At 51.2% G+C, this 20,100-nt stretch overlaps 6 protein-coding genes across 6 annotated transcripts; 3 read left to right on the top strand and 3 right to left on the bottom strand.

The window, feature by feature from the left end:
• Positions 1–60: 60 nt before the first annotated feature.
• Positions 61–2,007, bottom strand: PC9H_004148 (uncharacterized protein; the record flags this gene model as incomplete). The annotated part of the gene is made up of 6 exons (XM_036773735.1): positions 61–658; positions 710–953; positions 1,009–1,428; positions 1,480–1,631; positions 1,694–1,794; positions 1,855–2,007. 6 exons carry the CDS (start codon positions 2,005–2,007, stop codon positions 61–63), a joined length of 1,668 nt encoding a protein of 555 aa, XP_036635208.1.
• Positions 2,008–2,722: 715 nt separating this feature from the next.
• PC9H_004147 (uncharacterized protein) lies at positions 2,723–4,063 on the bottom strand (the record flags this gene model as incomplete). Its single annotated transcript, XM_036773734.1, has 8 exons — positions 2,723–2,799; positions 2,851–2,883; positions 2,945–3,091; positions 3,429–3,479; positions 3,533–3,605; positions 3,710–3,853; positions 3,918–3,989; positions 4,046–4,063. 8 exons carry the CDS (start codon positions 4,061–4,063, stop codon positions 2,723–2,725), a joined length of 615 nt encoding a protein of 204 aa, XP_036635207.1.
• Positions 4,064–4,416: 353 nt separating this feature from the next.
• On the top strand, positions 4,417–5,882 carry PC9H_004146 (uncharacterized protein; the record flags this gene model as incomplete). Its single annotated transcript, XM_036773733.1, has 5 exons — positions 4,417–4,534; positions 4,586–5,051; positions 5,112–5,227; positions 5,289–5,494; positions 5,604–5,882. 5 exons carry the CDS (start codon positions 4,417–4,419, stop codon positions 5,880–5,882), a joined length of 1,185 nt encoding a protein of 394 aa, XP_036635206.1.
• Positions 5,883–7,359: 1,477 nt separating this feature from the next.
• Positions 7,360–7,737, bottom strand: PC9H_004145 (uncharacterized protein; the record flags this gene model as incomplete). The annotated part of the gene is made up of 4 exons (XM_036773732.1): positions 7,360–7,404; positions 7,462–7,492; positions 7,577–7,676; positions 7,731–7,737. The coding sequence occupies 4 exons, from the start codon at positions 7,735–7,737 to the stop codon at positions 7,360–7,362; spliced, it is 183 nt and encodes a 60-aa protein (XP_036635205.1).
• A 5,257-nt stretch (positions 7,738–12,994) lies between these two features.
• On the top strand, positions 12,995–16,978 carry PC9H_004144 (uncharacterized protein; the record flags this gene model as incomplete). Its single annotated transcript, XM_036773731.1, has 7 exons — positions 12,995–13,298; positions 13,366–13,502; positions 13,634–13,700; positions 13,762–13,947; positions 14,003–14,181; positions 14,241–14,397; positions 14,454–16,978. 7 exons carry the CDS (start codon positions 12,995–12,997, stop codon positions 16,976–16,978), a joined length of 3,555 nt encoding a protein of 1,184 aa, XP_036635204.1.
• A 457-nt stretch (positions 16,979–17,435) lies between these two features.
• On the top strand, positions 17,436–19,074 carry PC9H_004143 (uncharacterized protein; the record flags this gene model as incomplete). The annotated part of the gene is made up of 5 exons (XM_036773730.1): positions 17,436–18,349; positions 18,400–18,589; positions 18,643–18,792; positions 18,857–18,958; positions 19,018–19,074. The coding sequence occupies 5 exons, from the start codon at positions 17,436–17,438 to the stop codon at positions 19,072–19,074; spliced, it is 1,413 nt and encodes a 470-aa protein (XP_036635203.1).
• Positions 19,075–20,100: the final 1,026 nt, after the last annotated feature.

Here is a 20,100-nt window from a genome sequence, read left to right as displayed (position 1 = left end):
GGTCGTTAATCAATAGGTTTATACAAACTTACAACAAAGATAGAGTAGGCATAATCGCATTCATGATAACCGCCGTCGTTTTTCTTGCTGGAACCCATACCCTTGGCTGGCTGAGTTTGCTGAGGTTGGCCTCGAGGAAGAGCCAACAGTAGATTGTAGTTGGATGGTCTGTACTTCAGTCGTATGCGACGATGTCGACGACCCGCTATACGGGGGTGGCGGGGCGAGGAGATCGATCTCATTAGCGGTAGACGGTGCGACCGGTGCGGCGTTCAGCGGCGTTACGAACGACTGTCTTGTATTCGCCGAGGGGAAGGGGGTCGTATACGCTGACGGATTCGGCGAAGACACGGGAGTAATATTGAATCCACCTTGTGTACCAGCGGTCGTGGGCGTTTGGGGCATCAGTAGGCCTCTTTGTTCGTCGACTTGCGTCGTGACGTTCCCGAAGGGCTCGATCTTGTTCTCCTGCTTGCTGTCATCGCGGCGTCTCCTACGGGACCTAAGAACAAGGACGGCGGTAAACACAATGATCGCCACAATGGCGACAGAGCCGATGACGATGCCAGCTATGGCTGCTGGGTGTATTTTAGTCGCCTGCCCAGCCCTTGCGCCGAATCCGATGCTGCCATCATTGGAACCAGAGATCGTGAAGACCCTAGAACGTGAGATCAGACAGCGATGTGGCAAGCTGGGAAAGGGTATTTACAAGTAGACTGCGGAAATGAACGTAGCGCCGAACAGAAACTCGGACATGCCTTGGTCATTCCATTCCTCGAAGGCACTGGTACACGTCGTTCCATTTTTGAATACGAGTACGTCTTCTCTTAGTGTGACTGAGAACTCTCCGAAACGCACGTCGAGTGTCACTTGCGTATCGCACGGAACAGTGTACGCAGTCGTGGCAGGACTCGAAGATGATGGCTGTGATGAAGATCCAGGGATCCCAGCAACTGTCATGATTTAACAGTAAGCACAAAAACAGCTTAGGGACAGACCTCAACGTACATAGAGGACGCGAGACGCTTTGAGGCAGGAATATGCCCGGGAAGAATGGATCAATAGCGACTCTTTCGTTGGTTTTCGAGATCTTGAGGTCCCCTGCCGAGATAGAGAAGGAGTCCAGGTTCACCACCCAGTCCAAGTTCATGTCGCTTGGTCCAACTGAGAGCTTGTCCTTGACCGACATAGTCCCTTGGAACGCGGAATCGTCGGGCACTACCCAATGCAACACGCCTCCCTCCGTCGATCCATCTGCCCCCAAGGGCTGCAATTGCATCCCATATGAGAAATTAGTCCTGCCTGGATTCCGTGACAGCCACCCGGCAAATAATGTTTCATTAAAGTTGCCCGAAAGAGCGTTGGTTCCGAGACCAAGTAGACCAGAAGCGCCTCCAAAGATGGGACTCGACTGGTTAGCGACGACAACTGAAATAGTACTCGTTATCGAACATCAATCGTGCAGCCAACTACCCTCACCAGTTTGGTTTGGATAAGCCCACGCCGTCCCATCTTCCTTCTGTAATGTGCAGTCTTCTCTAACCAGGTTTCCTTGCGTTGACTGTCCAAGGACCGACACCCCCTGAGTGCCTTCTAAAAGTCTAGCGCTGCTCGACAAGGCAGGATCATATCTGCGAATGGAAACGTGGCCGTCATTCTCGAATCCTGAACAACGCTGGAGGGAGAAACCCACGTTGCCGATCCCGTGCAGTTTGAACATGAGGATCCCAGGACAGATACAAGCCCGGTGCCGGTAGACAGCGCAAAAGTGAGGGTTTGCGGATTGGACGAAGACTATGCAAAGAAAATACCTATCGGTGGATAAGCCCCAAGATTGCAATATTGTTTGCTTACCATGTTGACCGTAACGCCGTATCTCCCATCTCTCGTCCTGACTAAGGGAATATTGGAGCGGACTATGGGTATCAACCCGTCGCGTTGCACCAGCCCCCCGAGTACGCAGGGGACGCCTGCAAGCGCGAAGACGAGGACGTTGACCGGCTTCATCGCGCTGGTGAGTGGGGTAAAGCAACAACCAATAAACGTTTTCGCCTACAAGCGTACATAAAAGTATCCAGCGGGGCTGAGACCAAGGGTCCCAATGTTTTAGAGAAGTCCATAAATGGCTGTAGTTGCCCGTTTCATCTGATCTCATGCTATGCGCCCAGGGCCGTGGTCGCCAATCGGTGGGTATCACGGACGAGATGCCGCGAGAATACACTTGCGCAATGACTTCGCAGCATCTTCGCACCCGCTGGAGCTGGACCCACGCGTCACAAAACTTACGAACATCTCTGTAGCTATCTACATATCAATGTTGAGCACGATTTTGACTTGATATGTTCGATGGTACCTTCACCGTTCTCAATTGCAACGACCTGAAACGGGCGGGCCTCTTGCACCTTTGGCCAGCATGGCGATGCGACTCACCACTCGAGGCATACGTAGTGGGGGCTGCATAGGTTTCGCGCGAGAGGGGGATGGCGAATACAATATGACGTGCAAACACTTGGAAGAGTTCCTGCAGATAAATTTAGACACATATCATCATGAGCACAGATCGACCTTGTGCTGATGATCATCTGATGTGGTGTGCTGAGCTCTTGTAGAGTGATAAGGGTGCTTGAGTGGGGCCCTTATAGATGTTTGCAAAAGATACGAAACGGCGAAACAAAGAGGTAACGACGCAGATAGTTTCCATCCAGCTAGCATCACCACACCATTAAGAAGCATCCGTATCAGACCGCGGTCGCTTCTCAAGGATACCATCTACAATCCCAAACTCAAGTGCCTCTTGGGCTGTAAAACAAAAACGAATGAGCGTTGGTCAAGGGGATTACACAATCTTACCCGTCATGAAGTAGTCGCGCTCCAGTGCCCGTTCTACAGCAACAATCAGTCAATCAAAAAAATAGCATCACATTACTGCGCAAAGCTCTCTTACCGAAGCGCTGCATACCAACATCCTTCGCTTCCTCTGGTTTGCTGCAGTGCCGTTGATAGATCCCGGTAAGTAGCTCCCTGACACGTAGAATCTCCTTGGCGTGGATGGCGATGTCTGATGCTTGTCCAGAAGCTCCGCCAGATGGTTCTAAAAGAAGATGAGTGTTGGATTTGCTATATAATCACATAGACACTGTGTGCAGCAGCCCACGACGTCCGAGTAATGTTCGAGCGTTCTCCTTGGGTAGAAGTGCGAGAAAGAGAAGGAAATAAGATATTCCACTCAAGTCATACCCGCCGTAAAGCATCAGGTGCTTGCACGAACTTTCTGTTCTACGGCGGCGGTAACTCAGTTGAAACATCTTGTTCCACTCCCACACTTTCTCTTGTTCAGAACACCCATCGAAGGTGAACATATTGAAACAAGAAGCGTTTGCCGCACGCCGTGTACACGCATAGGAAGATAGAGAAGAAAGTGCACGAACGGTGAATCATGATGCTTGCATTGGGCAAGCAGTGCCGTTTCCCCTTTTCACCTTCATATAACCTTGTTAGTCGTTCAAACAACCTTGTACCATACACGACTTACCTGCAGCAAGCAGGAGTGAACCCATCGAGCAAGCCTGGCCAACGCAGTAGGTATGTATGGGCGACGAGACATACTACACAATTAATTGAGCGTGGCAACGGCACAGTCAGAGTTATTTTACCTGCATCTGCGACATATATGGTAGTCAGCATGAGAATGAACATGGGGCTACGGTACGGTGCTTACCGTGTCGTAGATTGCAAGGCCAGCCGTCACGCTGCCGCCTGGCGAATTAATGTAAAGGTGAATTGGTTTGGATGTTTCTTCCGCCTCGAGAAACAGTAGCTGAGCAACGATCAACGCGGAATCTGTATCCCGAATCTAGGGTGCACGCATAACATAACTTGAATGGCTGCCTATTTGCGAACGAGATGAAGTGACAGACCGGTCCATAGAGCATGATGACGCGTTCCCTCAGAAGCCGCGAGAATATATCATATGAACGCTCCCCCCTTCCCTGTGCGTCGATAAGAACACGCAGGAATCGGGATTCGGCAGGGAACGTCTGCGCACCGTCTGTTCAATGACCATTGGGATCAAGTTGCTAGATGGAGGCGTCGACCATGATGTTCCACCAATTTGGTGAAAGCCACGACGTGCTGTGGAGCATGGAACCACGCATTGTCCAGGAGCCGAAAGGAAAGCTCGATTTCCAGGTGTGCGGAGGAAAGTGCGGAACATTTGCGTTTCCGTTAAGCGCCCAAAGTCGCCGGAGTCGCGTGATCACCTGCACACGCGTCAACATGAACAAACAGTTTCTTACATCGTCCACGACGACGACCACAACGCATTCTTCATTTCTGTACTAATTGCGCTATTTCTTGCATAATACCTCCATACCACCACGGAACTTACGAACTCAACCCTTATCTGATCCTACCACGATGTCTCATCTGCGAAGTGCACGCTCCACAGAGGCACCAATGGACTGGGATTACACTTCACGGAAATCGGTGGAACCAGTTTGGGCGAGGAAAGATGACCCAGCGACACCCAAGAAACGTAAATATCCTTCATTTATCTATTGGTTTCAGTTTCAAAACGTATGAGCAGGTCCTTTAACCGATGCAAACTGGCAACCTCCTCCACTACAACCCCCTTCATCGCCTATGTTCGGTGCCAATCGAAATGTTCCCTTTATCTTCAATGCGACACCATCCACGCCAGCACCGCCCGTGCACCCATGGGCACCCCCTCCCAATTTCTCGCCAACTAAACCCATATTCGAGCCTGAAGTACGTGATGTTGATATGAGCGAAGCAACACCCCCACAAACCGAGGAGAAGCGAGGTCGTTCTGTTGCTGCGGGCGCTTTGCGACGAGTCTACAAGTCTCGGACTAAAGCCCGAGCAGAAAAACTACGATCACAAGGCGTCACAGAAGAGGACGCGAGCGACTCAGAAGATGAAGACGAAAATAAGAGAGTGGCTCCAATTAGACAGAGCACTTCGAACCACTATACACTGCATATGCCTTCACCGCCTGCTCCGCAGTCTGATCTTCCATATATTCTGTCTGGGTATGTCCTGGTTATTGTTATTCCTGCGCGCTTCTGACTAATGGTACTGCTTTTCATCAGGTATTTGCAGTTCTTCTTCAACTTAGCGTTGATCCTGCTGTTCCTGTACCTCGTGGTTCAGTTTATCATTACAGTCCAGCGTGATGTCCAAGAGAGGATCTCCGAGTACTCAATGGGTAAGTCGGCACCTCTACGCGATCGGGAAACCAATAGCACTGAACAAATTCTTCGCATCAGATATCGTACAGGAGATTGCCATGTGCGCGACGCAGTACAAGACCAATTGCGGTACCCATACGGTTCCTGCCATGTCGCACCAATGCGGAGTTTGGGAATCGTGTATGAACCGTGACCCAAGCATTGTTGGACGTGCCAAAGTCGGCGCCGAGCTGATCGCGGAAGTAGTGAATGGGTTCGTAGAGCCCATCAGTTGGAAAACTTTAGTGAGTGCTGTTCTGCCCTTTTTACTCGTTCCCATTCCCTCCGAACTCATCGTATTCTTCTTTTTGTGATGATTGATTATTGTTATGATCGTGTCGGCGCCACATTCAGACCTTCACGTTGACTTCGCTATCCTTCTTGACGGTTTTCATCAATACGCTATTTTCCATCTACCGTTCACGGCACCAACCCGGGACTGCCGCACCGCCACTTCACACATCATATTCCATGCCCCCTCCCACGCCGTACCAGCACTTCGGAAACTATCTGCCTCCGGCAACTCCTACCCCGGCTTGGGGTAAGTCCTGGTCAGATCCAAACGTGGACGACATGCAAAGTCCCACTCGACGAAGACGTATCGAAGGCGGGGGATCTGTCAAGATTAACTAGCTGAACTCTACATTTCATTACTGGATCGGGTTCGCTACTCTTACGCAGAATTCAAGAATGCTCAAGGTCTATCAATCATAAGTTGGCAAATCGATATCCTCTTGATCTTTATCTTTCTCGCAAGACGAGAGAAAGTATGTTCTTCGTTTACCTCCGTGCTTCGAATGACTATCATGCGGTAAATGACGGTGGAAAGCGGCAACCCGCCGCCTTGTCTAGCACCATTAATTGGTATGGGAAGAATGATCCTAGGGGCTGAAGAAGCTTCTTGTCTACGTTAAGCCCAAGGCTGTCAACGATTCATCACCGAACAAGTGACAGACTCGTGGCCTTAACTTGGTTTTTTAAATAACTGCCTTGTCCCAAATGGCTCATCATCTCCCACCTCCTGGCTCCGCCATTGCCAGGGCCCCCCTTCGGCAACTTTGTGTGGTCAGATGCTACCAAGATGGCTACCGCCCCATCAACCCACATCTAGATCGCATTCTTGTGTCTATTCTCGGCCTGTCTTCCTGGATGCCCACAGCCGTGCATATGGCTCGTTTATTTATATGCCAAGTTTGACCTTCTCTCCCGCTCAACCCTCGGTAGTTCCAGGAACGAATTTTGTTGGGCGGGGTCTACGCCTGAGAAGATAACCTCGGATGGTGGACATCAATGGGACGCTTCCCTCCTTCGTTTGGGCGTTTACAGAGTCATAACCTTCCAATCCGTCAACCCAGTTCGCTCGCCTGCCGGGTTCGTCGGTGTGTATAAACCCTACCTGGCGTGCATGTGGGGCTTGCATGCTAGAGTGACAGAAACGGGGAACGAGTTAACGATCAGTTCCAGCTTCATTGAAATCGGGTCCCACGAAGTAAGCCGTAGCGTGAGATGATGATCAGCAAAGTAAATAGATAGGCTATTTGTGACGACAGTATGCCTCCGCCTGCAAGCAAATGACAGGTGCATGTGTTCGGTCCCTGCGGCGCAGAACAAGATCCTTCCATGCAGACATTTGTGCAGGATCGCATCGGCCTTTCGCGGTTATATGAGCTTTGTCCAGCGACACACACATTTGAACCTGGTTCGGTCGCCGAGATTGTGCCCGATTCTTCATTGGGTGCCTCCAAAATTCTTTAACAGACAGGGAAGTTTGCGGCATATATCATGGCGGAAGTAAACTTGAGCGTCCATCTATATGTCAGGGTGGAAGAAGCTTCGACAACACCCATTTGGCTGGATTGTCGCACCACCTCAACGCCCGAGGAGCTAGGAGAAGCCAAGGGCACACGGTTCATAAAATATCAAAGCCGGCGTAACCCCAATAATTGAACACAGACATGGATGGGTACAGAAGTAGATAGAATGAAGGAGGGATAGTCTAGCCACAGTAATCCCACCAGAGTGGTTGACTGGGTCCAAGAGGCGCTCTCAATTTAGAGGAAATAGGGCGGTCTAGCGTGGAAGAACAATATTCCTTCCACGGGAATTGCTGTTATTTGCCGGAGGAGCCAGCAGCGGCTTTTTCCTCTTCCTTTTTCTGCAACGTGTACTGTGAGCTAACTGCAAGGCCACAATGCCCATATATGAAACTTACTTTCTGCTTCGCACGTAGTGCCTCAGCATCACTAGAAACATACAAGGTCAAAGGGTGAAGGCATCAGCAGTTCTGTGAAAGCAAGGAAGTGCAGCGCAAGCAAACGGATACGCACGCCTCCTTGCGCTTTGCGAGATTGGTAGCACTCTCTTTTGGCTTCTTGGCAGGTGCCTTCTTCGCCGCTCGTAATCGATCTTGCTCGCGCTGGTTACCACCTGGCCATCGTCGAGTCAGGCAGCGTGTCGCCGAAGCACATTTACAATACTTACGGGTCATAGTTGCTGAAACCGAGAAATCAAGGACAAATGGATATGAGTGATACAGAAAGTGAAGGTGGTGAAAGTCGTGGGTCGAGAGTGCTCGTTATCGCGAGGTCGTTGTCGTTGTCGATGTCGATGTCAAGGTACAATCGCGTTGTTACCGTCCCCACGTGTGGTAGTTCAGGCGGAGATAGAGTCATTCAAGTTCCGCCAACTATCGATCACCTAGAATGTTCGACACGAGAGCCTCAGGGTATCAGATTAGGGCGATGTGATATACCGCACCGCAGGAGCATGCTAGAATTCCAAGGTAACTAAATTAAAGACCTCTCCTATTTGCTACGCCCTGACGCTTGGCTCGTAGTTCTTCCGCCGTTAGCTCAGTGCTCCCGGTCAGACCGTGACGGACCTGCGAGCTTCCCCGTTGGCTGCTAAAGAAGGTCGTCAACGTTAATGCGAACGTTGCACCCTTCCCAAGGCCCAAGTTCTAGTTGATCGGACCAATTAGGTCACATCTGGCATTGGGCATCTCTGGCATGGCGTGCATCATCATGGCTCGCATCTAGATAGTGCACATATCCGGTAAGCAGTGTTCGTTGACACCAAATTGCAGTCCTAATCCCTGGGTTCACGTTAAGTCATATACGTTCGCCAGCTAGTCTCATGAGCAACGAAGCACATGCCGTGCGTAGCTTACCTTATTTTTTCACACTACTGCCGATTTGCAGAGAACATTTGGAAGTTAAGGTGGGAACCACTGCCCACGGAAGCGGGTCGTTTGGAACGCCTTGGCCGAAGGGAGGAAGCAAAGACAAGCCAGCCAATAGCGGTAAGTGCTTCTTGATGCACAAGAGTCCGCAGGGTGTAGCAACTAACCCGACACGTTTCAACCGTAGAAGCATGCGGATGTGGAATTGTGGAACGATGCCCATGTGTTGGACCGCGCTGAGAGGGGTTAGCTGCGGCTAGTCCCCCTTTCCCCTTATCTAAACTAGGGGACAACCATCTCCCTTAATGAAAGGGCTCGGTGCATGGCCCATGCTGGCCCATGCCCTTTCCACGAAACAAGGACATAGATAGTACAGGAGATACATCAGCGGCTGTGATGGTGGTGGCGGTCAGGGTTTTATCCGAGGTTTACAAGAGGTATGTATGATATATACTCCATCAAGGTCACGAATGACGACGTGAGTTGTTGATGTGGATGCAGGACCAGGGAAAGGGACCTGATGGAAGGCCGAATGGGGTGTGCGACACGGCGATAAGTCGTTAACGGTATGTTTTGAATGCTTCGACCCGAGTGATTGGTCTCATGGAGTCTGATTGACATGTCATCCTCGTTTGTCAGGCTATGTTATTTATGTCGCTGGCGGCTGAGGGTGATGATCTGTGGTGATGTGCCTAGATGGGAGGAACATTTAGAGGTTCCGATTGGTTCTACGACACCCCCGCGCGTGCGTTGCTTTCCAGACCTTCGAATCTGTGAACGCTTGCATAACACGTATCACCGCCATCGAAGCGACCATGGGCGGCATAAACAGTGGGAATCGTGATGCGACGACCTGGGGTCATGACAGATTCATTATGCGCGCCCCGGCTACATATCAAGCGATTCGAAAATGGACACATTCCAGCGGACGTCACGGCTTGCCCGAAGGCTCAAGATCTCAAGAAGACTTGATGTGCCACGGCACGGCGGCGTGGTTGAATGCTGACCCTGGGAACGGAGGAGATACTTCTTCTATAGTCGTGCATCCAGAAGAACCGTTCCCAGGCGAAGTAACGTATCCATATAAAGGGACCCTTTTCCGCGTAGTCTGTATAGCTGCCAAACAGCCTGAGTGTGCGCGTGAGTAGGTGGATTTAGTAACTTCATTTATCAACTTCCCATATCGTTTATCGTTAACTATTCGTAATGTTGTGTGACTTAGCCTTCCTTACATATGTGCTGCATGTATTGCATTCCGTCCCGTCGGACTACCGCCTCAATCATCTCGCCATTCACTCAAGGCGTCACATCCTTCCTTCTTCCCAACTCGGCTGTCTTTACGGAGACAAACGGTGAGTCCGCGCTTCGTATGTATGCATTGCACAGCAATTCCAGATTAACTACGATAGCCAAATCCCTTGCCGCAGCAGTCCACCCCAGCCTGCCATGGCGTCCGATCTGCCCCATCGGGTCCACGGAAGCAAATGACCACGGCCACGACTCCCTAGCCTCCCATGTATGGGCACGATTAGAACTGATCCCTATCGGTTATGTAGGGGTGGATACTTAGCGGGAAAGGCTGTAATTAAGGTTTGTATAGGAGATGCTGCCTCGGTGATCAGCCCGTGTGCTATTAGGCAGGCCTATCACTCTTGACGTTCACCAACGAGAATTGTATTACCATGATCCTTGGCCTTCCGGAAAGGCGACTCTAAAGTATATACTACGGTTTCATCATTCCGCGCAAATGGAGCCTCGTTCAATTAATTTGAATTCATTACAAGCCAGTGCCTTTATATATAATAGCAATTTGTGGAGCAGGTGTATCACTGTTCGCGTTCTTGTCTCGAGGTAACTTCAATCACATCCATATCCATAAGGGTGTCAACGATGTATAATTAAGCACCTACATAGTAATACACCACGCAACGGCGCACATCAAGTGCCGCAGAAGCGGGGTTACCCGTAGCTATGTACATACCACGTTAACGTGTTGCGTCAAACTTGCTTCTTATGTACAACCGCCATCACTACACACTTGAAATGTTCCGGCTGCGAACTCAAACACGGTTTGACTGCTATCGACATCTTGATTCGAAATACATGAGACAGGCCTCGGACGGTGATTCATTTGCTCGAAACGTTGATTGATATCCATGACATACGGACGTTACCCACTTACTCAAGGACCAACCTAGTTACGGACACACCGAGACAGGTGCGGCACCCTTCAAAGCTTCACCGGCACTCTTGCGTACCCCTTTCTTCCATAGGATCCTTCGGCCCGATCGAGCAAAAATTGGTCCTGGGAGCACGGCACACGAGTAACGCTTACCAGTTTAGCGAAATGTTAAAGAGATCAAGGTCTGGACTGATGTAATAACCCCACAGCTGTTAGAAGGCCTTCTAGCAGTTATGTACGTCTCCATAAGTTTCTCACTACGGGGGGAAGGGGGATATAAGAAGTCCCATTCGGTGGGTGTGTGGAAATGATTGTGGCGCTGAGGGGGCAAATGCAGACACCATTTCTGCATGTAAAGTTAGAGGTACTTGGAAGGGAAAGTAGGTACGAGGACCTCAATGGGTAATGGTTCGTGCATGGTCCGCGATACAGAAAGTTGAGAGATGTTTCAAATTCCAACCAGGAACGCACTATAACTGTCCTCGATCTATACTATGATCTACATCATGCACTCCGCTTACACGATGTTTGCGGCATTGCCCAGTGGTCCAGGAGCCTAGTACCTGCTATATTAGCAATGTCAATGATGAAAGATTGACTTGCTGTACACTCGTTCAATGCACGGCATGCTGTGACCACGCTATTTCTGCCCCGTATCTATCAGTTGCTGGGTAGGTGATCCACATCTGATCATTAAATAAAACATTAACTCAAGCGCTCCGGGGTGAGGCTGTTCGAGGTTATACATATACGTCGCATCGAGATGTTGGCATGTCACGGATGGAATAGCCTTTTGACCCCCTTATATCAGTATTCAGTCAAACCCTTCTGGGCCCTGCTGTGGCGAGACCGCATAGCCGATTCCCCAGTCGTCGAAATCGTGTCCGCGCAGGTCCACGCTCGGCTCGTGTCGTCCTTTCAGCGATTGATCATCGACCCCAGTGTTGCTTAGTTTGTTCTTGCTCGGGGAATGCCAGGGCATGCCATCATGCAACCAGCTGACCTGGTGCTTTGGATAAATAGCCTAAGCGAACGTTGTCCACCTCCTTCCATTTCACGGAGTCTGTATCCAGATGATACAAAGGCCTTGTGGACCAACCCGCGGTTACATACCTGGATGTACCATCAATAAAATATGATCAATAGAACAGAACCATCCTTGTGTACACGAACCTCCATTCTAAAGTTCTATTGCACATCAACACATTCTTCCGCCGGCAGTTTCTTTGACAAACCGGGTACAAGGGTCCCTACGACCTCTTTCAGCGCTTTCAGCACTGAATCTCCGAATAAGCACCAAGTACAAACCGTAGTTGCCTTGGCATATATACGTACTGTACGCTCGGAACCTCTATATACGCCCAAGCATGAGCGAAGCGAAAGCTGAAATCGCCGTCGACCCGTGAAAGGTTTGATCCCGAAATAGGAATAGCAACCTAAGGGTAAACACTGTTAGCACCACAAGGTGTGTCCGCCATGCGCGAAATGGGTGTGATTGTTGTGCTTGCAGTGCACCAGCTGTGTTGTGTATCAGACGGCCGTGGCACGAATGGCGTTTGTCCAATATGGTCCAAACTCGCCGGTGATCAGAATTGATGCAACCGCGTTTCGGATTTCGAGTCGTTGGCTCCGCTGATCTCGAAAGCGCAGAATAACAAACATAAGGGGTCGGCAACTCATTGTGGCATTCAGGGTGCGCCCCTAATCAACGCAGTGACAGCTGTTGGACTGCGTACCGATTGCGGAAGAGACCGGTATAATGAACCTGTCAGTGTGGGAGCCAGTAATCAGCGGGGCTGCATGATCGATGATTGATAAGCCGGAATAATTGGGGAAGGAAGTATTTACATATTAATATTACCGATCATGTGCCTGGAGAAAGTAGATCTGGCTGACATAATACTACAGGATGGAAACGGGGCTGGAACAAGGTGTGAGTTATTCGGGAATGATTAAACCGAAGATTATTTTGTATGGATTTGGCTGGGAAATAGGATAGAAGCGTCGATTAGATTCTGATCAGGATCCCGGATAACGGATGGATTCGGACTCCGTCGTTCGCGCTGATTTTAAGCTATTAACAAAGAACGCTGCCAATTTGGTTCATATACGGTGGGGTGGTAACCAAGCAATCTAGATAGACAGGTATATAACTTATGTCATCCCTGCATGAGATCCGATCTGGCCCTCCATCTCTTTCAACCTGATCGCCATCCCATCGCACGATCACCCGCCAACAACCATGCCCTGATTCCACATCTCCCTTCCTGCAAAATCGCATTATATATATCACGTACCTTCCGAACCAGTTTAGTCTTTTTCTCGCCCCCCTTCTCCCACAACAACTTTCCCTCCTACCCCCTCCCCTCGACGTCGTCGACGATGTCGCACAGACTCCCTCGTCAGCAAGACCGTGATACTAGGATGCATGAGACGACGCCCGGTCCAGTTCATTCCCAGCTTTTCTCGCATTCCCAACCCCCACCTCCACCTCCGCCACAACACCATCCCCATCTCAACGGGAACGCGGCGCATCCGACAACACCCCTTTCAAATGGCGCTAGCCACTCGAGCGCCATCGTTTCCCCGACCGCTATCCCAAACACTGTCTCAAACGGCGTGGGGTCATCATCATCGATAGCCCACAAATTAGCCGTTGCCAATGAGCAAACGTGGCTATTGATAGGTGTGTGCTCAATCCGTCCGACGGCTTGGATACATCAACACTAAAGCCGCTTCTCCATCTTTCTCAGGCCGAGTGGCTGAGCAGATGACAGACTTGGACCATGCGCTTTCGGCGTATGAAAACGCACTGCGGCACAACCCGGTGTCCCTGGCTGGTCTCACTCAGGTTGCAGGCATTGCTCGGATCAAAGAGAACTATCCCAAGGTAAGTTTGTCCATTTTCATCATTTTTCCTTTCGGCCGTGCCTTCTCGATGTCCGCGGCGCTGCACTTCCGCCGACATTGTATTATCTCAGATCCGTCCACGTGCTCACTATGACGTTTCTACCATATCAGGCTATCGATTACTTCCAGCGTGTACTCCAATTGCAAGAAGACAACGGCGAAGTCTGGAGCGCCTTAGGTACACCATTCTTCAGCGCTTCTTATTGCCGCCGTCACTGACACCTGTGACATTGTCACAGGTCACTGCTACCTTATGCAGGATGACCTCCAGAAGGCGTACTCCGCTTACCAGCAGGCTCTGTACCTCCTGCCAAACCCAAAGGAGGATCCCAAGCTCTGGTATGGCATCGGCATACTCTATGATCGCTATGGTTCCCTCGACCATGCCGAAGAAGCTTTTTCATCTGTCCTTCGGATGGACAAGGGTGAGCTTCCTTGACCCATCAGCTATTTCCCAAACGCTAACCGTATTTGTTCTAGATCTTGACTTTGACAAGGCAAACGAGATACTATTTCGCCTAGGTATAATTTACAAGCAGCAAGGCAAATACGAAGAATCGCTCGCTTGCTTCGATCGAATACTCCGAAACCCGCCTAGCCCTTTGGCCCATGCAGACATCTGGTTCCAAATTGGCCACGTCTACGAGCAACAGAAAGACGTAAGTATCTCGGAGTCAATGTTTAGCTCACCTTCTCACTGTCGTCTTGCTTCATACAGCATGTCCGAGCCAAAGATGCCTACGAGCGGGTGGTGGCGGATAACCCTAGCCACGCCAAGGTGCTTCAGCAGTTAGGTTGGCTCTACCATCAAGATGGTTCATCGTTCCAGAACCAGGAATTGGCCATCCAATACCTCACGAAGAGCTTGGAAGCTGGTCAGTAGATTTCCCCTCTCTCGGACCTTCGTTTAAAGTTAACCTAGCATCTGCAGATTCTTCTGACGCTCAAAGTTGGTACCTCTTGGGTCGTGCCTACATGGCTGGCCAAAAGTACAACAAAGCATATGAGGCATACCAGCAGGCTGTGTACCGGGACGGTCGCAATCCGACGTTCTGGTGTTCAATCGGTGTTCTGTACTTCCAAATCAACCAGTTCCGCGACGCACTCGACGCATACTCGCGGGCAATTCGTATCAACCCATATATCTCCGAAGTTTGGTTCGATCTCGGCAGCTTGTACGAGAGCTGCAACAACCAGATATCTGACGCCATCGACGCCTATGCGAGAGCCAGTGAGCTTGATCCCGGCAACCACGTTATCTCCCAACGCCTGCAGTTACTCAAGACTGCGCAAGCTACCGGCGGTCAGTTGCCTGCTGCGCCGGGTCCACAAGATGTACATCCTACCGCCTACGCCAGTGCTGTTATCCCGCCTCCCGGACTTACTGGACCCCCTCTCCTTCTCCAACCGACTTCGCAGCGTCCACCGCCATTCAGGACCGATTCGAGGGGCCCTCCTAATGAAATCTCTTTACCACCTCCCTCCCAAGTCGGAGCTGGACCCTCTTCACCGCCTTTCCGTGGAGGTCCGCCTCCGCCTGTCGTTCTTGACGAGTCTCGGCACGTCTCCACTCATACACCTTTGGCTCCCATGGACGTAGACCGTCCTATGCATGCTCGCGATTACCCTCCGCCATCGTCTCGCGACCTGCCAAGCCGGGGTCCAGTGGGGCACACGTTGCTACTACAGCATCCCGTCCCTCAGCATCAGATCGCTGCTGAGGAAATGCGTAACGGAGCACATACCAGTCAACATGGGGATTCGTACTTCCAGCGTCCCCGTGTACCTTCGAGGTCCCCGACGCCACCGCAGCAAGCTAGACGTTCACCATTCCAGCCTTATCCTCCCCCGGGGCGTCAACAAGTCGGCCCGGCTCAGCCAAGCGCTGCTCCTGCTCAGCGATCCCCTCGAGTCTATCCTCACAATGATCCAGCCCCCCGTCCAGTGGAACAGGATGGAGGATGGGGTCGCCGTCCACCTCCTGCTGAGGGTCGAGAATGGGAACATCGCCATCACTCACGACAAAGTGGAGACTACCCTCCGCACCCGTCACAAGCTTCCTTCTACCCTCCTCGCTCCCCTGCAACCAGCAGTGCTCCACGCGTGCATTCGCCCGAGCCCTCTCCACGATCCACTCACTCCGCTCATCCCTCTCGTGCATATTGGGATCCCAAGCCATCTCCGTCTACCGCCCCAGCCCAACCCTATCGTCCCTCTCCACCGCCACCTCCCCCTCCTCAGCATCACGAATCTACGCCATCTTCCCGTCGTTATGATCCTCGTTTCGATGCTAGGGATCAGCGCGAGTACGATCGAGACCGAGAGCCCAGTCAGCACGAACCCCGCGGCGAAGCGCGATACGCTGGCCCTCCGGAGACCCTGCGTCACCCACCTGGACCGCCCCAGCCCACACTGAGTGGTTCCGAGAGTCCACGTAACGGCTCTTCGGCTCCTGAGGGCTCAGAGAAGAGAAAGCGACGATCTGCGAAGGAGAAAGAAGCTGACTCCCCCATGGCTGTCGTCGGAGTTCCCGAAGCCGGCAAGAAGGAGACGAAGAGACGCAGCAGAGCGAAGAGGACGAAGGATGATTCGCGAGACGAGACTCCGAAGCCTGTTGGCGAACGAGGTTACAAGATGGGGCAAGGGTATAAGGGAGTAGGATCGCCTGAACCGACGAGCTCGAACGGATCGGGATCTTCTAGGTCCGTACAACCTTCGCCAACGTCTGCTCACGCGAGACCTTCCCGGGACCTCGACGAGGATTACGACGAAGGGGTAGCCGAGACGTTAATCGGTTTAGCCTCATTCCGCCCGGAGGCGGCAAAACCTACAGATAGCTCAGCACATTCACCATCAGTTTCCACCGGCAGCCGACATGACCCCTCGCCTAGACCTCGTCACCACAGGGATTCGATTTCATCAACGAGGAGCCACGCTTCGCCGCCGATTCCACCAGCGAATTTGAAACGCCCTCTCAGCCCGGGTTCCGATGAGGTCAGCGACTCTAAGCGGTCGCGAGTGGATGCAGTCAAGCGAAGAGCGTCGTCACCTTCGAATGGTAGACGAACGCCTACACAATCTACGCGACCTTCACCCATCCCTTTCCGCACGCAGCCCGCGACTCACTCTCCGTCAGAAGCAAGGCAAGTTGTTGAGCCCTATCCTCCGAGCCCCTCGTTGCCCGCCGTTTTGCCACCTCACCCTCGACCAATCGGCTCGGGACACTCGACTTCCCATTCAGCAAGCCAGCAGATGGCCTTACCACCGATCGCAACACTGTCACCTGCCTCCACAGCTGCATCGCCTCCTGCACCTTCTGAACGAGACAGGGATGATCGCATGCAGGTAGACAGCGATAGCCGATCTATATCTCCTGCTGCTGCCCGCGGTAAGATGGGCGAGACGACGCGATCACCCAAAGGCTCTCCCGGCTCAAAGGCCGCACCGACGCCTTGATCGATTGCTGCCTTGTCTCTTGTTACATCTTGCTGCGCTTTGATGCTGTGCTCTCCATTGGACGATTTGATACCACACTTTTTGTTACCATCTTTTGCATGCCCATTATGATCGCTATGATTAGACTCTTTTCATGATTTCTATCACTTATAAACCCAAGTCATTTCTCATTGTATGTTTCTACTGCAACACATAAATATATGTAGTCCTTGACACTCTACATTTCTTTGTATCTTGTTACTTTTCGCCAATACGAATCTATCGACTTAGTCGCCGTGCGCTTTTGCTAATACTGCCTCGAAATCAATATCCGTGAGATCAATTTTGCAAGTTCCCAAAAAGGGAAAACAAACCTGTTCAAACGCATACTGTGCCTCTCGCGCTGAAAACTTGCTCTTGACCACCAACTGATCGTTCTTACATTGGGCCGGAACTCTAGAAGTTTAATTAGCATGTCATGACCGAAGCTCATCATGACCTGCCGTCTTCTGAACCAGAGCCGCGTGCAGCAGGACTTGTCGACACGCCTTTGCCCCACGACGACAACACCCACAATCCTGCTTCCACTATCGCTGCTTCAACCGCAACTCGTGCTTTAATTGACTCAACGGCTGATAGCGCTTCGACTTCTGGAGCGGAACTGGGACCTGGACCTGGACCGAGCTTGGTAGATAATTCGAATAATTCGGAGGGTGTTGCTGCTGCTGCTTCGTCTCGCATGTTGACCGTAGAAGAGACAAAGGGTTCGTTTTTGGAGCTGGCGCGGACGCCGGAGCCGGATTTAGAGGCGGATGGGGAGGACGAATATGCACCGAAGGGTGATATCAGGGGGGCGCGACGAGAGAGTGACCAAGAGGCGGAGGTGGATGGGAACACGAACTCTTCGAACGTACCTGAACCAGCGGCAGACGGTATAGCTTCACGCACGGATCCGCAATTCGTGACCTCTACTTCTCCGGCGTTACAAGGTACGACGACGAGCGGAAACGATTCCGGGTACGAGGTGGAGGAAGAGAACGAAACCACTATTCGTGACGACTCTTGGCATCCTCTATCGCCGCACGTACCTCCCAAGCAAGAGAAAGGAGTAGAAGACGATGAAGAAGCGGTTCACAGTGGTCAAGACATGACTATGGTCGTCGAAGAAGGGGATGTTGTGGATTCACGTGGGCGACTCATGTATTCTGTTGACGAGGAAGTGGACGAGAAACTGTCGGCGGTGAACTCACCAAGACGAGCGTCACATCTTCGTCTGAATCTCAAAGCTTCTTCCCCACAGCCTTGGGAATTGGTCGACCCACCTGACAGTAATGGTCACCAGACAAAGCCTGAACATGAACTCGAATCACGGTTCCATTCATTGCAGAGTCGGTGAGTCGCATGCGATTCACTTTTGGGGAAGAAATCTCATGCGCGCTCAGGCATCGATCGCTTGTTCCCAAATCTTCTTATTACTTTGGCCCACCAGCTCCTGATTCGGCGTATGGCACTGCACCAATAGGGCAGATAGGGCTGCACCACCCGCGGGAGATCTTACGCATCGAACGTGACTATACTGGCGGCGAACTCATCCAATTTGCGCCGATATATCCGTTAGAACTCGAAGGCCGGGTGTGTCCTTTGCCGTGTTGTTCCCCCAACTGCATGCTCAATGGAATCCCTAGATAACCCCAACGCAGTTTCTAGAATCCATCAATGCCATGAATGAGCTTCTAATTTCAGCACACAGCCTCCGACATTCCTTTTTCGACAATGTCCTGGCTGTACTCACTCTACAGCTTTCAAGAATTGTTACTACTTCGCATTATGAGAAGGTCAGTAGACCTCGCATATTTCCGACAATTCGCGCTATCGATCATAACGCTTTTCATTTCCTAGGAAATGCAACGGCTACAACAACTGTTTGACGATCTGAACGCTCGCCTGTTCAATCCTGTCGGCCTTAATCTTCTGTGGCCTAGAAAAGTTGCCTTCCTATACGTCTGTATCTATCTTGTTGGATCGTGCGCTCGTGACACTGACTACATCTTCTCTCACAGCTCGAGATCGAATATTATGTCCGTGTTCTACAGCCTCGTTTCAGCAGCCCTCGCTAACCGTTCCTTTTTGTGATATAGTGATCTTCACCACCTCACTCGTTCAGCATTTTCTCCCCTGGTCCTATTCGTTCGTATGCCGTGGATTGTATAATTGGGACACCCCTCCATCCATCCATTCTTCCCGTTGCGTTGCCTGTATATAACCGCATGTTGATGGCTCTCATCTTATACACTCCCTACCTCTCGTAGGTTAATCACTTTATAGGATTGGCTCCAGAATTTTGCTCCAAAGAGCCACCCTCAAGTTTGCCGTCAAGCTCGGAATATACATTGGTGCAGCTCAACACACCCATTCAGAAGAAATGACTCAAGTTCATCTTACCAAGGCACTTGATGATATCAGCGCCCAACCTACGACACGTTAAGGCTATGCTTCCATGCTCGCACCTCGACAACTATCCCCACGCACTACAAGGTCTCCTTCATACTTCCGTGCTTTTCCTGGTTTTCTTTGTCCCGCAACAAAAGATGCTCGACGAAAGCGCATCTCAGGGTCTTAAATGAATACGGTGGGTTAGCTGCAACAGGCAAGTGAGTTTAGGACCTCAGAACTGTGAACAACCTACATGCATGTGAGCATGAAGCTGCTTCCTCGTTCCCATGTCCATATCTGCGTCCTGCAGGTCTACCGAATCCTTGTACTCCGGACTATCGGCTCGCACGAAGAAAGTCTTATCTGCCTAAGTGCTAACCCCGATTATTCAAATTCTCTCAGGCAGTGTCGAGGGGAACAACACGAAGCCACGAAGATGAACACTTGAATGCGCTCTTCGCGCACAATCGTAGCGGAGGCGGACACACCTAGACACTCGGCATGCATATCGATCGAATTTCTTGATCGTGTTTTTCAAGCTAGGTGTCGATCGTACATGTGCCTTCCCAACGAGTCAACTTTCGCGATCGCCGGCGGCGCTAACTAGTTGGTTGGCTCCCCCAGGGTCCCCCGAAGCAGCCATTGCGATAACTTCGGAGAAATCATCCCTTTACCCCTGGAGCTTGTCGAAAGTGACTCATGTTCGGTAC

The sequence above is a fragment of the Pleurotus ostreatus genome, assembly GCF_014466165.1.
Source record: "Pleurotus ostreatus strain PC9 chromosome Unknown scaffold_2, whole genome shotgun sequence".
In the NCBI taxonomy this organism is placed as follows: domain Eukaryota; kingdom Fungi; phylum Basidiomycota; class Agaricomycetes; order Agaricales; family Pleurotaceae; genus Pleurotus; species Pleurotus ostreatus.
The sequence above is the reverse complement of the archived record's forward strand: the minus strand, read 5'-3'. Positions and strand labels throughout refer to the sequence as shown.